Source organism: Alternaria dauci, chromosome 3 (genome assembly GCF_042100115.1).
Source record: "Alternaria dauci strain A2016 chromosome 3, whole genome shotgun sequence".
Taxonomy (NCBI): Eukaryota; Fungi; Ascomycota; class Dothideomycetes; order Pleosporales; family Pleosporaceae; genus Alternaria; species Alternaria dauci.
The window spans coordinates 1,381,101-1,392,769 of NC_091274.1; the positions used below are offsets into that span (position 1 = coordinate 1,381,101).

At 53.2% G+C, this 11,669-nt stretch overlaps 4 protein-coding genes across 4 annotated transcripts; 1 reads left to right on the forward strand and 3 right to left on the reverse strand.

Moving 5' to 3' along the window:
• Nucleotides 1-1,179: 1,179 nt before the first annotated feature.
• Nucleotides 1,180-3,512, reverse strand: ACET3X_004114 (uncharacterized protein; the record flags this gene model as incomplete). The annotated part of the gene is made up of 2 exons (XM_069450284.1): nucleotides 1,180-3,155; nucleotides 3,206-3,512. 2 exons carry the CDS (start codon nucleotides 3,510-3,512, stop codon nucleotides 1,180-1,182), a joined length of 2,283 nt encoding a protein of 760 aa, XP_069308092.1.
• A 586-nt stretch (nucleotides 3,513-4,098) lies between these two features.
• Nucleotides 4,099-5,612, forward strand: ACET3X_004115 (uncharacterized protein; the record flags this gene model as incomplete). The annotated part of the gene is made up of 3 exons (XM_069450285.1): nucleotides 4,099-4,430; nucleotides 4,486-5,111; nucleotides 5,167-5,612. 3 exons carry the CDS (start codon nucleotides 4,099-4,101, stop codon nucleotides 5,610-5,612), a joined length of 1,404 nt encoding a protein of 467 aa, XP_069308093.1.
• Nucleotides 5,613-7,771: 2,159 nt separating this feature from the next.
• Nucleotides 7,772-9,175, reverse strand: ACET3X_004116 (uncharacterized protein). The gene is made up of 2 exons (XM_069450286.1): nucleotides 8,383-9,175; nucleotides 7,772-8,317 (listed from the first exon to the last, which is right to left on the reverse strand). Exons 1-2 carry the CDS (start codon nucleotides 8,768-8,770, stop codon nucleotides 7,893-7,895), a joined length of 813 nt encoding a protein of 270 aa, XP_069308094.1. The 5' UTR covers nucleotides 8,771-9,175; the 3' UTR covers nucleotides 7,772-7,892.
• A 466-nt stretch (nucleotides 9,176-9,641) lies between these two features.
• ACET3X_004117 (uncharacterized protein) lies at nucleotides 9,642-10,938 on the reverse strand (the record flags this gene model as incomplete). The annotated part of the gene is made up of 4 exons (XM_069450287.1): nucleotides 9,642-9,781; nucleotides 9,843-10,283; nucleotides 10,337-10,483; nucleotides 10,536-10,938. 4 exons carry the CDS (start codon nucleotides 10,936-10,938, stop codon nucleotides 9,642-9,644), a joined length of 1,131 nt encoding a protein of 376 aa, XP_069308095.1.
• Nucleotides 10,939-11,669: the final 731 nt, after the last annotated feature.

Here is an 11,669-nt window from a genome sequence, read left to right on the forward strand (position 1 = left end):
GGGATTGCTCGGTACGCGCCGGCACGATCAGATCTCAACATGTCAAGGTTTGCCTTGTGGTATCAGTGTAATTGGCAAGTGCCAATCATTCAGAGGCCTCTCCTATCTCACAGAGCTGCGTTGGCAAGAGCTAGGAACTTCGTTGGGTTGCAATGTCTGCCTTGTTCTCTCTTGCTTCCCAGGTACGCTGGATGGTAACGGTGCGGCTGAAAGAGCCGTCTCAACTCGCGTGGATGTCAGGACGAGGAGAGCGCACAACACCACCTCACTGTCGGATAAGCCGATCCCCTGGTCACTATCGCTCATCTGTGATGTGCCCAATTACCCTGCATGGAGCAGGACTACACGAGGAGCGTGCCGAGCCAGCTCGTGTCGCGGCAATTATTCCCGCAACGAATCCTCTTTTTCTTTCGACAATCCCGCGTTGTGGAGAATATAGGTATCTAATCTCCCTGGTAATCGATTCGATGACGCTAAAGAAGACATACTCGTTGCGACACCTTAGAGCGGTATACACCCAAGGACGGAAGGAGGCTCCACCTCATACCAGAGCATCGGGCACCACGCGTGGCAACGACCCAAGCCCAATGTTAATATTTATGGGACGCACGCATCATCATGTAGCGATGATGCATCGACGCCAAACCCGAATCACAAGACACTTGAAAGTAATTTTCCTGCTAATACCGCGTGGGATGGTAAGGCCCGACTCGCTGCCGCTAAGACCAAAACCTAAAGAGAAAGACGCAGATGCGAATTTCCAAGTGCCGAACCAAGCGCTGCAACGGAGTGGGATGTTCTCGAGGCTCTGCAAGAGCTTTGTAATCAACTGAGAATTGTTTGCGCTTCCACCGGAAACAGGTTGAGTAATCAAAGTGAGGACTTGAAGTTGGATGGGACGATCCAGAAGATCAACGGTGATGCGTTTTCAGATACCCAGACACAGAGCCTAACTGTAAGAAGAGGTCAAACAAATCGCCGTACCAACCACCGAAAGAAACCTCGAGTCGACCATGGGAAGACGAGGTAGTGACAGTGTAACACCAAACACAAGACCAACCCTAGTAGAAGTAAGAAGAGACCTGATGGGCACATCAGTAACCAAAAGCCCAAGACACCAAACACAATCCTTTGAAAAGAAGCCCTTTGCGCAAAAACAAAACGCATCTCGCAAAATACTCAAGCACCCATCATCTTCTTCCTTTGTCGCTCGGCCCACTCCCGACTGGCAATCCTCCCACGCTCAGCTGCTTCTGCTCGTGCTCGTTTGGCAGCTTCTTCTTTCTCTCTCCTCTCGCGTTCCCGCGCTTCCGTCTCCATGCGATCACGGTTGAAGACCTCCCTGCCCTTTACCTTCTGTTGCGCAGCATCAACGGGTGTGACAACGGCCTTGGGAACGATGATACTGTTTCGGTTGGACGAAGACGTCGACGTAGAACGTGGTTGAGACGGTGGTTGCGAGAGAGACATGCTACTGCGCTTGCTAGCCAAAGAAGACGAGCGTTGAGCCTCTTGCGGCGGTTGCGGCGGCGCAATGGTGACGCCTGGTTGAGAGAGAGACATGCTGCTGTGCTTGCTTGCAAGTGAAGATACACGTTGAGTCTGCGGTTGTGGTGGCGCAATGGTGTTGCCTGGCTGCTGTCTGATAGGGACCGTCACTGGCCTCCGGACTGGTGCCTGTCGTGCCTTGATGGCGGCTTCTTTCTTCGCTGCTTCCGCTTCTTCCATACGTTTCAAGCGCTCTTCCCTTTTGATTCTCAGTTTTTCTGCAACAGCTGAGCCGGGGAGCTCGAAGGTGGCCTTTGTCGGTGCTTTGGTTGACTTGGCGTGAGGAGCCATGCTGATGCTGACGGGACGCTGCTTTGGTGCTGGTTGTTGCGGCACTTGAGCTTCTCTCTTTAGTCGCTCCTCCCTCTGTGCCTTGAGCTTCTCAGCAATTCTTTCGCCAGGGAGTTGGAAAGCAGGCTTGGTAAGAGGCTTGGTGGATTTTGGTGGAGGAGGCATGCTGACTGGCCGTACTTTAGGAACTGCGCCCTCTGCCTCCCTCTTTTGTCTTTCCTCCCTTTGGGCCTTCAATTTGGCGACCGTGTCGTTGCTCGACAGCTGGAAAGTAGGCTTTGTAGGTGCGCGACCCTTTGGCGGTGGCGCAGGTGTAGGAAATGACATACTGATTGGTCGGCGTTTGGAGGCAAGGTAATCTACCGTCTCAGAACCTGCTCTACCATCTTTGCCAGGTGCTGTCCGGACACTAGACGCGCGAGCTACCGAAGACTTGACTGGCTTCATGCTCTTGGGCGCCGCAACACTTGGTGTCCTGGATATCTTTGCGGCAGGAGCCTGTATAGGCACCTGCGCTTTCATGGGTGTCTTGGACCGCATGATCTGTGTGGTAGCTGCTTTGGGGAACTCTGCTTTCTGAGGCGACATGACTTCATTCGCATGGTCGAATCGAGCGACAGATGTGACATTCTCGAGCGCCTCCTCAAGCGCATCAATGGCTTCGAAAGATTCTTCCAAGCGCATTGGTGATTTTGACGGGCTGCGTGATGTCCGTCGACTTGAGGTATGGCTTTTGAGTGGTGTCACAGCGTCTTCACTGGGCCTCTCGGCAGCGAGCGTCTTGGGTTCAGGTTCTGAACTTATCTGGACCAAAGGTGCGGGAAGTTCAGCTTCAGACACAGGCGGTTGATTCTCGGACAGTGCGTCGGTCACTACTGCTTCGACGACGGACCCGCCGCTTTGAGGCTCCTCAATCTGCAGCACCGGCGCAGCATGCGTTGATTCTACCGTCTCAGTCATCTCCTGAGGTGTTTCTTCTTCTACGCGCAAATGCTGTGCTTCTTCTTCTTCCGCAGGCTCTGCCGCCGCCGGCAACGGAGCTTCTTGTATCGGCTCTTCTGGCGAGCGCTCAGCTTGGACCTGTTCAGCGTCCGCCAATGCGTCTTCAGAAGACGGTCGCGCAGCCTTTTGTTCGTCTACAGTCTCTTCTGTGGTTGCAAACACTTCTTCTGCTACGGGCTCTGGCTCTTGTGATTGGACACTGAGCTGCGCTTGTTTTGCTTCCTCTTGCAGCATAGCTAGTTGTCGGCGTGTCCGCCGCACTGTGGGTGGTGGAGTCACGGGTCGTGGATCGTCTGCGGGGACTTGTGTGGCTCCTATACACCGTTAGCCTGCGTTTGCTGGCATGCAGCGGCTGCGCACTCACCCTCGGGAGCGTCGCTGGGAGCTTCATGTGCGGCTTGTTCCTCTCCATGTGCGGCTCCGATCTGCTCCTCTGCCTCCTCTTCAGCCGCTCTGCCCTTCTTTCCCTTTTGGGCGCGGCCTTTTGCTTTGGCCTTTCGTCCTGGAGTCTTCGCCGGGGTTTTCGCGGGTGTTTTCGGAGGCAGCTGCTCTTCGTCGTGGTGCGTGTGTTTGGGCGACGCATTGGACGAGATTTGTTCCAAGGGCGCACGCTCGGTCGCGTCGGGCGCATCATCGTTGCCCTGCTGGGCGCGGGCGCGTGTGAGACGCATTGTCGTCGTCAGTGCCAACTAGGCCGAGTCGTGTGATTGTGTCGAATTGCGTGTGCGCGGCTCAGATGCATTCGATAGCCGACTGGTGTGGTGGTGGTGTTGACTCGAATGTTACCATCTCCACTCTCGTGCAGCATCAACAAACATCCTTGCCGGGTAAAGCTCGCGCCAGGCGTTTCTCGTGCGCACGTGACGTGCCCAACTTCACCAGCTCGCGCCCCGTGTCGCGGAACCGTAGCACCCCACGATTCAGGAACCCGGGTCCGCAACCGTGCGTGTAGAAGTGTCTTTTTCGTTCCGTAATTTTGGAGCGGCCATTGATAGACCCCTTATTTCGCCAGCCGCGTCTCCAAACTCGATCAGGTCTTTCGTTACTACAAATAGCCCGTTTCTTTTTCTCTGGCGCACCGTTGCCTCTTAGATACAAGCAAATCCACTGCACATCTTCGCAATTGGCACACGGTAACACGGCTTGTGTCTGTCAGAGCTATATTGGTCCATCGCGTTCGCCTCCGAAGACCGGATGTTTACAGCCCCGCGGTTGCGTCTCCTTGCCGTGAACAGCCGCCTTCAACCCCGCCCAAGCATGTCGTCACCTCGCTCCCGGGCTGGCTCCCGCCTGAAGCAGATCTCCAAGCATATAGACTCCAAGCCCTTTCTCGAGTTGAACACTCCCTTCTCCACCGAACGCAGCGCCCGCATCGAAGACGAACAAGGCAACCGCATACTCCCCGACAAAGGCGAACAAGCCAAGCTCAAGGAAGCCAAGCAAGAATTCAAGAAGGAAATAGAGGAGGTCAAGAAGCTTGCGCCGGAACCACCCAAGAATATGTCGAGCCAAGCACCTCACCCTGCGCTGCTCATTCCTGGGCCCATTGAGTTTGATGATGCCGTCCTTTCGTCCATGAGCCATTACAGGTAAGATGCCCAGAGTGCTGTTTGCATCGTCTTCATCAGTATTGACCGCCTCCAGTGAATCGCATGTCGGTCAACCCTTTGTAAACACTTTCAGCCAAGTCCTTGGAAACCTACGCAAGCTGTTCCTCTCCACCGACCCTGCCGCCCAACCCTTCGTCATCTCCGGCTCTGGCACACTCGGCTGGGATCAAGTAGCGGCCAACTTAGTAGAGCCGGGCGACGAGGTGCTCGTCCTACATACTGGCTACTTCGCTGACTCCTTCGCCGACTGCTTCGAAACCTACGGTGTCAAGGCCACACAGCTCAAGGCACCTATTGGCGACCGACCACAACTCGATCAAGTCGAGGAGGCACTCAAGGAAAAGGACTACAAGATCCTCACCGTTACACACGTCGACACTTCAACTGGTGTGCTCAGTGAGATCAAGGCACTGAGCGAGCTAGTTCACAGAGTCAGTCCTGAAACACTGGTCGTCGTCGACGGTGTCTGCAGTGTTGGCTCCGAAGAGATCCGCTTTGACGAGTGGAAGCTCGATGCTGTACTTACAGCTTCACAAAAGGGCATTGGCTGCCCAGCTGGTCTGAGCATTATGATGGTATCTGGCCGTGCGATTGAGAGGTTCAAGGCGAGGAAGACGCGTCCAACCTCCTACTTTGGCTCATGGAAGAACTGGCTACCAAGTAAGACACCTCCATCTTCAGTGCAAACGCATGCAGAAACCTAACACAATCACAGTCATGCAAAACTACGAAGCCAAGAAGGCTTCCTACTTTGCTACACCCTCCCCACAATTGATACACGCGCTCGACACGGCGCTCAAGCAGATCCTCTCCCGGCCTGTTGAAGATTACTGGGCCGCACACAAGGCTGCATCACAAAAGGTCAAGAAGGCTGTGGCAGACCTCGGTCTGAAGCAGCTTGCTTCCAAGCCGGAGAACCAGGCCACTGGTATGACTGCTATCTACTTACCTGAGGGTATGACACCCCCGGATGTTCTGCCCAGCCTGTTGAAGAAGGGCGTCATCTTTGCTGGTGGTCTGCATAAGGAGATCGCAACCAAGTACATTCGGTTCGGACACATGGGTGTCAGTGTAACCGACCCGAACCGACCAGACATCACCAAGGCCATTGAAAGTTTGAAAGAAGGTCTGGTAGAAGCTGGCTACAAGGCGCCTGCGTAGTTGGTGGGTTCATTCTCGGATGAGAAGGAATTTACCTAGGATACAATCTACCAAACTATCTAGTGGAAACAAGCCTTTTGCATCTACCGGTTGTAGAGCGAATTCCAATAATAGTATACAAATCCACTACCATGTCGCTGATGCAGCATGATGATGATGAGTACCGTGGCTATGCTGAATCCTTCACATCCCACCAACAGCAACGACGCAACCTCTACATGCCCAAGGCAAGTATCAAACACTAGATCAATTAGATCAGCAAATCTAGCCTACGCAAGGCTAGGTTGCCAAGGATGCCTAGAAACGACGACCTATTATACGAATTGCCGGCCCGTTGCCACCGAATGAAATCATTCAAGTCTCTCCACATCTTCGATAACCTAGGACGCGGTAAGTGGGTCCGGCAAGGCTGTGTGCCTGATGATGCATTCCGATGATGGGCTTTGACATTGCTGTACTTAATTCCACCGATGGACGGCGATTCTTCGGGAGTTTTCCTGAAATTGCTGTGGTACCCATTGTGCCTCGCAGAATTCTCGCGTTTCTGTTCTCTTATCAATCACCAGCTTCAGTGTCATAGGTAGCGACATTGCTTGCGCAGCATACGCGCAGAGTTGGAGATTGCCCAGGTGCTCTTCCCGAAATGACGACCACATCACGAAGTTTGCAACACGCTTGGGACACAGCATGGACGACCGCACCACCTCACGCATGCGAAACACTCCGCAACCTCAACGGCGTCGTCGCGTGGGGCGCAACATGTGTCTTCACCGAAGAAGATGACGCCCCAATACCATTTAGCATAAATACCGCTTGCATGCCCTGGGTGACATCGAACATCTACCCATCTCCATCCGCTTTTTACTCGCCTGCTACCGAATGCCCGAGGAAGTGGACGGCAGTCGCCACACAAACAGCGGAAAACGGAGAGGGCAGTGACAACAGGTGGATAGATGGGGAAATTGGGCTGCAGTGCTGTCCCGATGGGTTCCAGGCAGACGGAAGAGATGGGTGTAGACCAGAAGGTAGTGGCAAATTCCCGGTTATTGAATGCGGCGAGGCGGATGCAGAAGAGAATGAAGAGGTCACGTACGACGGAGCTGTCTGGCCAATAACTGCAACGCCGAGTATCACAGCATTGCACCTGAGATATCAGCCCAGTGATACTGGGGACACAAGTAATCCAACGGCTTCGACCACAGGGGCTACTAGTACCGGAGCTACTAGCAGCGAGGGTCCAGGAGGAGGTAGTGGTGGCGGTGGTGGCGACAGTGGTAATGGTATCTCGACTGGTGCCATAGCAGCAATAGCCACAATCATTCCTCTGCTCGTCATCATCGGAGCTTTTGCAATGTTCTTTTTGTGGAGGAGAAAGAAAAAGAACGACAAAGCAACAATTGCGTTGAAGAACCTGGGAGATGAGAAAGACGACTATCCATTACGACACGGCGACGACACGGCCAACGAAGCGGCACCCACTCACCACAACATGCCCAATGGCACTGCTGCTGGCACTGCTGCTGCAGCATCTTATAACGGCTCATCCCAATACCCACACGAAAGACCCGAATGGAATGTGGAAATGGATGCTGTAGAGGCCGAGCGTCTGAAAGTCGCCGGAGCGCCTGCACATCAATTTTGTAGTCCAGTGAGTTCAGATGGTGGAGGTGAAGCAGCAGAACTTGCTGGATTACTAAGGGTACCGAGAAAACCCATTGCGCCTGTTGAGCTTGACAGTAGCCCTGTGATACCAGAGGTTGGGGATGCGTATATACCGTATCGGCCTGGTAGAGAGTAGAGTTTGTACTTTGATACCCAATATTCAATTGATCATTGTTGCTTAGTTGAAGTCATGCACTGTAAGCAGTAGAAAATTTGACCATCCTCGCTCAGAAGCTGGACAGCACATGTTTCTTTGGCTCGTGACCCTCTGGTTCTCACCATCAGTAGGTGTAGGTGTCTTTCGGACAGCAGGACTTTTGATGGATGTGGGAAATTAGCCATGCATGGTTTTGTATGTGCATGGTTATGATAGAGAGCAGACAAGACAGGCAGAGTGACAGACTTCGGTCCCCCTACCTTCTCTTCGGAGGTATGTGATCTACGTACGCCATGTTAGCAGGTAGCTGGACGTTTGAACAATAGTCAACATGTATCAAAACCTGGAAATGTATTCGATGTAGCTGTACCAAACGCTTTTCCCGAGCTCTCAAGACGCCAACTCCGCGATAGTGACGGAGAAAAGATTTGCGTGCCGAGTACACTTTTGCAGCACCCTTATCAAGCCTCGTTGCTGTCCACCTTGGCCGCACTATCAGCGACCTCATCTGCCGTCTCGGCCATCTCATGGTCTTCCTTCTTCTCGGCCTCCTCGGCGTCTTGTTTACTCGGCACGCCCTCCTTGTTGGCCACAAGGTCCCTTACGACATCAACCGTGGCTGCTGGACCACCAGGCTCGGCGGCAAGTACCTTGCCTTCTTTATCAACAACAAAGACACCACGCGTGGTGCTCTTCGGCGGCTTCTTGAAGCCAATAGCTGAGATGAGGCTCTGCGAGGGATCGCAAAGCAGGGTGTAGGGGAGTTTCTGCTTGGTCTTGAAGGTTGTATTGGCCTTTGGGCTATCGGCGGAGAGACCGTAGATGGAGTATCCGGTTGCGGTGAGGGGATCATAGGAGTCACGGAAGAGGCAAGCCTGTTTTGTGCCTGGGGCCGTACGCATCAGAACCACTCTGCGAACGTGAGGGGGCTGTCAGGGTTGTGCGACTTACATCCTGGTGTCGAAGCCTTGGGGTAGGTGAAGAGCACAACGCCGCCCTTGCTGTCCTTGACAAGCTTCGCAAGTGTCGTCTTGTCCCCGTCGTTCGTCTCGATCTCTCCACCAAAGGACGCGAGGTCAATCTTGTCGCCGACTTTGGGTGGGCCGCTCTTCGCAGGCGCCGCCGCCGCCGGTGCAGCAGCAGCAGCGGCAGACTCGCCGTTGCTCTTACCGACAACAGCTTCCTTGACAGCTTCGACCTGCTCTGTAACGGCTTCCTGGACCTTCTCGACGACAGTCTTTTCCTCGTCAGGCTTCTTGTCCTTGACAGGCGCCTTCTTCTTGGTCGCGCGTACTGGCGCTGGAGGCGCTTCCTTGCGCTTACGGAGCTCGACTGGCATGTTGAGATTGGAGTCGCGAGAGAATATCGCAGCCGGTGTTGGTGTTGCGAGCGAGTCTCAAACTCGATCAGGGGGGGAATTGGGCAGCGAAGAGGTCAGGGTCGGACGCTTGAACGCTCGTGGGAATCGGGGTAGGACGGTTGGCTAAGGGTAAGAGCACGAAACCAGCAAGCAGTGGTACAAGCTCGCAGGATCAACAACAACGAATTCGCGACAAGAAGTCCTCAGCCCGAATCAGTGAGTACTTTGAACGCGTCGTCTAGTCAACGGAAACAGGGTAAGCATGGTGGTGAGGCCGAGCGGAGCCAGGTCGTCCAGCCTCCTCATTTGGCGTTTCCGTCCATATCCTTATTAGCCAGATTACCTGAGCCTGCGTCTGTTCTTCGGGAACAGCTTGTTTCGGACGGGCACTGGGGCAGGTAGGCTTGTTATTGGCTGATCAAGTGAGGAGTCGTGAGATGCGCAACGCTCGGTTGTGCGTGTCCCGGGCGCGTCATAGCTTCCGTTCCGCACTCCTACAGCCTCCCCGTGGGTTTGCATCTCATATCGGTTGCGCTCAGCATCACTCGTCCATACGATGCTCAAGTCTGCTTGTGACGTTTACGGCTTGACCATTCAGCTCTGCCCTTGCGCCCCATCAATGTGCCTACCTACAATAGCACGCCCTCGACAACTTTACCAGCAACCCTTGCGCTACGTCCATCGCGTCATAATCTATGCATCTTCTGTACCTCCTGCTACCCAACTAACAGGACGCCAGTTGTTCTCACAAGAGAATACCTTGCCGTCCGATCCGTGGTTCAACGCCCATCCAGAAGACCACATACCAAGCCCAAACTGTCACGGAGAGTTAGTAATCATCTGGGGACAATCAAGGAATGCGACCTACGATAATCACGCCTAGGATCACGACGGAAAGGTTCAACACCGTAAAAGCCGTTTGCGACTTTGACGAGAAGAGCTTGCGGTGCTTCCTGTTGTACCACAGCCACATCAACGGAGGAAGCGCATCTACACGTGTCAGCCAATGCCCCTGTCTTCCCTTTCCCGGGTCGTGTCGGTGATAACTCACAGCCAAACCAGCTTCCAAACAATGCACCTATCAGGCCCAACAGCAGGTTGAAGTTTGGCACTGCTTCTGCCAAGATCCAACTTATCAGCCACGCACCCGTGCAAATAGCACCCCAGCTTCCCAAACTGAGCCAGCTGTTGGTGTGAGCTACATTCGTGCCCTTCCATACACGAAAGTAGATGTATTTAGTTGCCACTGACCCATTCACACCGCCTGCCACAATGATTGTAGGCAGCGCAATACCGAAGCATATCTTGCTGACCAGCGGGGATGCGGAGCCGAGGGCAGGCGAGGCGACTAAAGGTCCAGCGTAGTAGTATACAATGACGGAGATGAGCATGTAGAATGTAACTGCGATACCTTGTTCAAAAATGAGGGCTTTGCGGAAGTCACGAGGATCCTCGAGTTCAGACTGGAAGGAAAAGAAAGCGACATGGCCGGCTATGCGAGATCAGCATCAGCTTGTGCGAGGATAGGCATAGGGAAGAACTTACTGTAAGCCAAGACAATGTTCATGACTGGAGCCAGACCTTTCACCAGTGGTACATCGGGCCGTACGGCAACCATGTTGCCCATGTCTGGCTTCTGAATACTGATGGCGATCATAGTCGTTGTAACTGCTATGATGATGGAACCACAAGCTGTAGTCATTAGCTAACGATGCCAAGTCTAGTGACCGAATTCCCAACTCACAGAAGTAGCCGAAGTAACTGATATTTTTAAATGTCCTTGGTAACCCAAGTAGAAAAGAGAGGATCAAGCCGGCAACACTGAAGATGATCGTGCAAACACCATGATCTGTCATTGCGTTCATCGCGACACCAAATGTCAAGATATGCGCACCCATGATAAAGATCAGGACCAGTTCCTGTCCAACAGCAAGCACCTCGCGACCTATGGGCCCACCAATCAACATGCCACAGTCAGCGTAACAGGCTACGGACGGATGGGTCAGCTTGAATTCACCAATCAGATAGCCAGTGTATGTAGCAACGATGCCTAGAAAGCATATACAAAAGAGGCCGGGGACGAGACCGAGAATCGCGAGGGCTTGTGGAAGGGCAAGGACGCCTAGGGAGACGTTCTCTGCGAGCATGACTAGACTACGTCAGTGCAGTGCTGGAACGAGGGAGTGCGAGGCTTACGAGTACCAGCATTCCTAGTAGGGTAAAGTCAGTGGTAACTCACAGATAGAGCTGGCACACACACCAAGCGAAAGCATGGCTTTTGTGTGAAAGTAGCGACAACTTGACAGCTTCGTTCCACAGCACTGGGAGCAATAGGAACGCAAAACTTGACACTTACCACCATTTGCAGGTTTTATACTGTATCTCAGCGCTTTGTTCGTTATTATAGGCGTCATCTCCTACTGCTGGTGCGACTTGGCCCTCAAGGTCTACTGAGGTCTACGACTAATCCCTCGCAAGTCGTAATTGTATGAGCAAGTGGAGGACTGTTATGCGGAAAAGATATTATAGATCGACGGGAAACACACATTCATGTTCGCTAGCGGTACCAAGATATGACATCAAGTTGGACCGCTGCAGATGTGAGAAAACGTGGGCTTCGGGGAGCTGGGAAACATGGGGAGAGCCTGTTTGTTTCCAAGGTTGGGACGAAAGTGGACCGTAGGCGTGTTCCCAAATGCATAGCATATTACCAGGTATAGTGAGAACCTCCAATATACCACCGATTTTCCAAGATAGAAGACACCAAACGAATGTCTGGAGACAAGAAGGAGTGCCAGACAGATGCTGCTGTACACCTGGTTCATAACTGCACGAGTGATATGTATAAATTCTGCCATTGATTGTATAGGCTTAATAC

Coding starts and splice junctions, on each gene's coding strand:
- ACET3X_004116 (XM_069450286.1), bottom strand. CDS start 8,770: ATGCCAGTCGAGCTCCGTAAGCGCAAGGAAGCGCCTCCAGCGCCAGTA. Junction 8,318..8,382: donor CAAGGCTTCGACACCAGGAT/GTAAGTCGCACA, acceptor GTACGGCCCCAG/GCACAAAACAGGCTTGCCTC.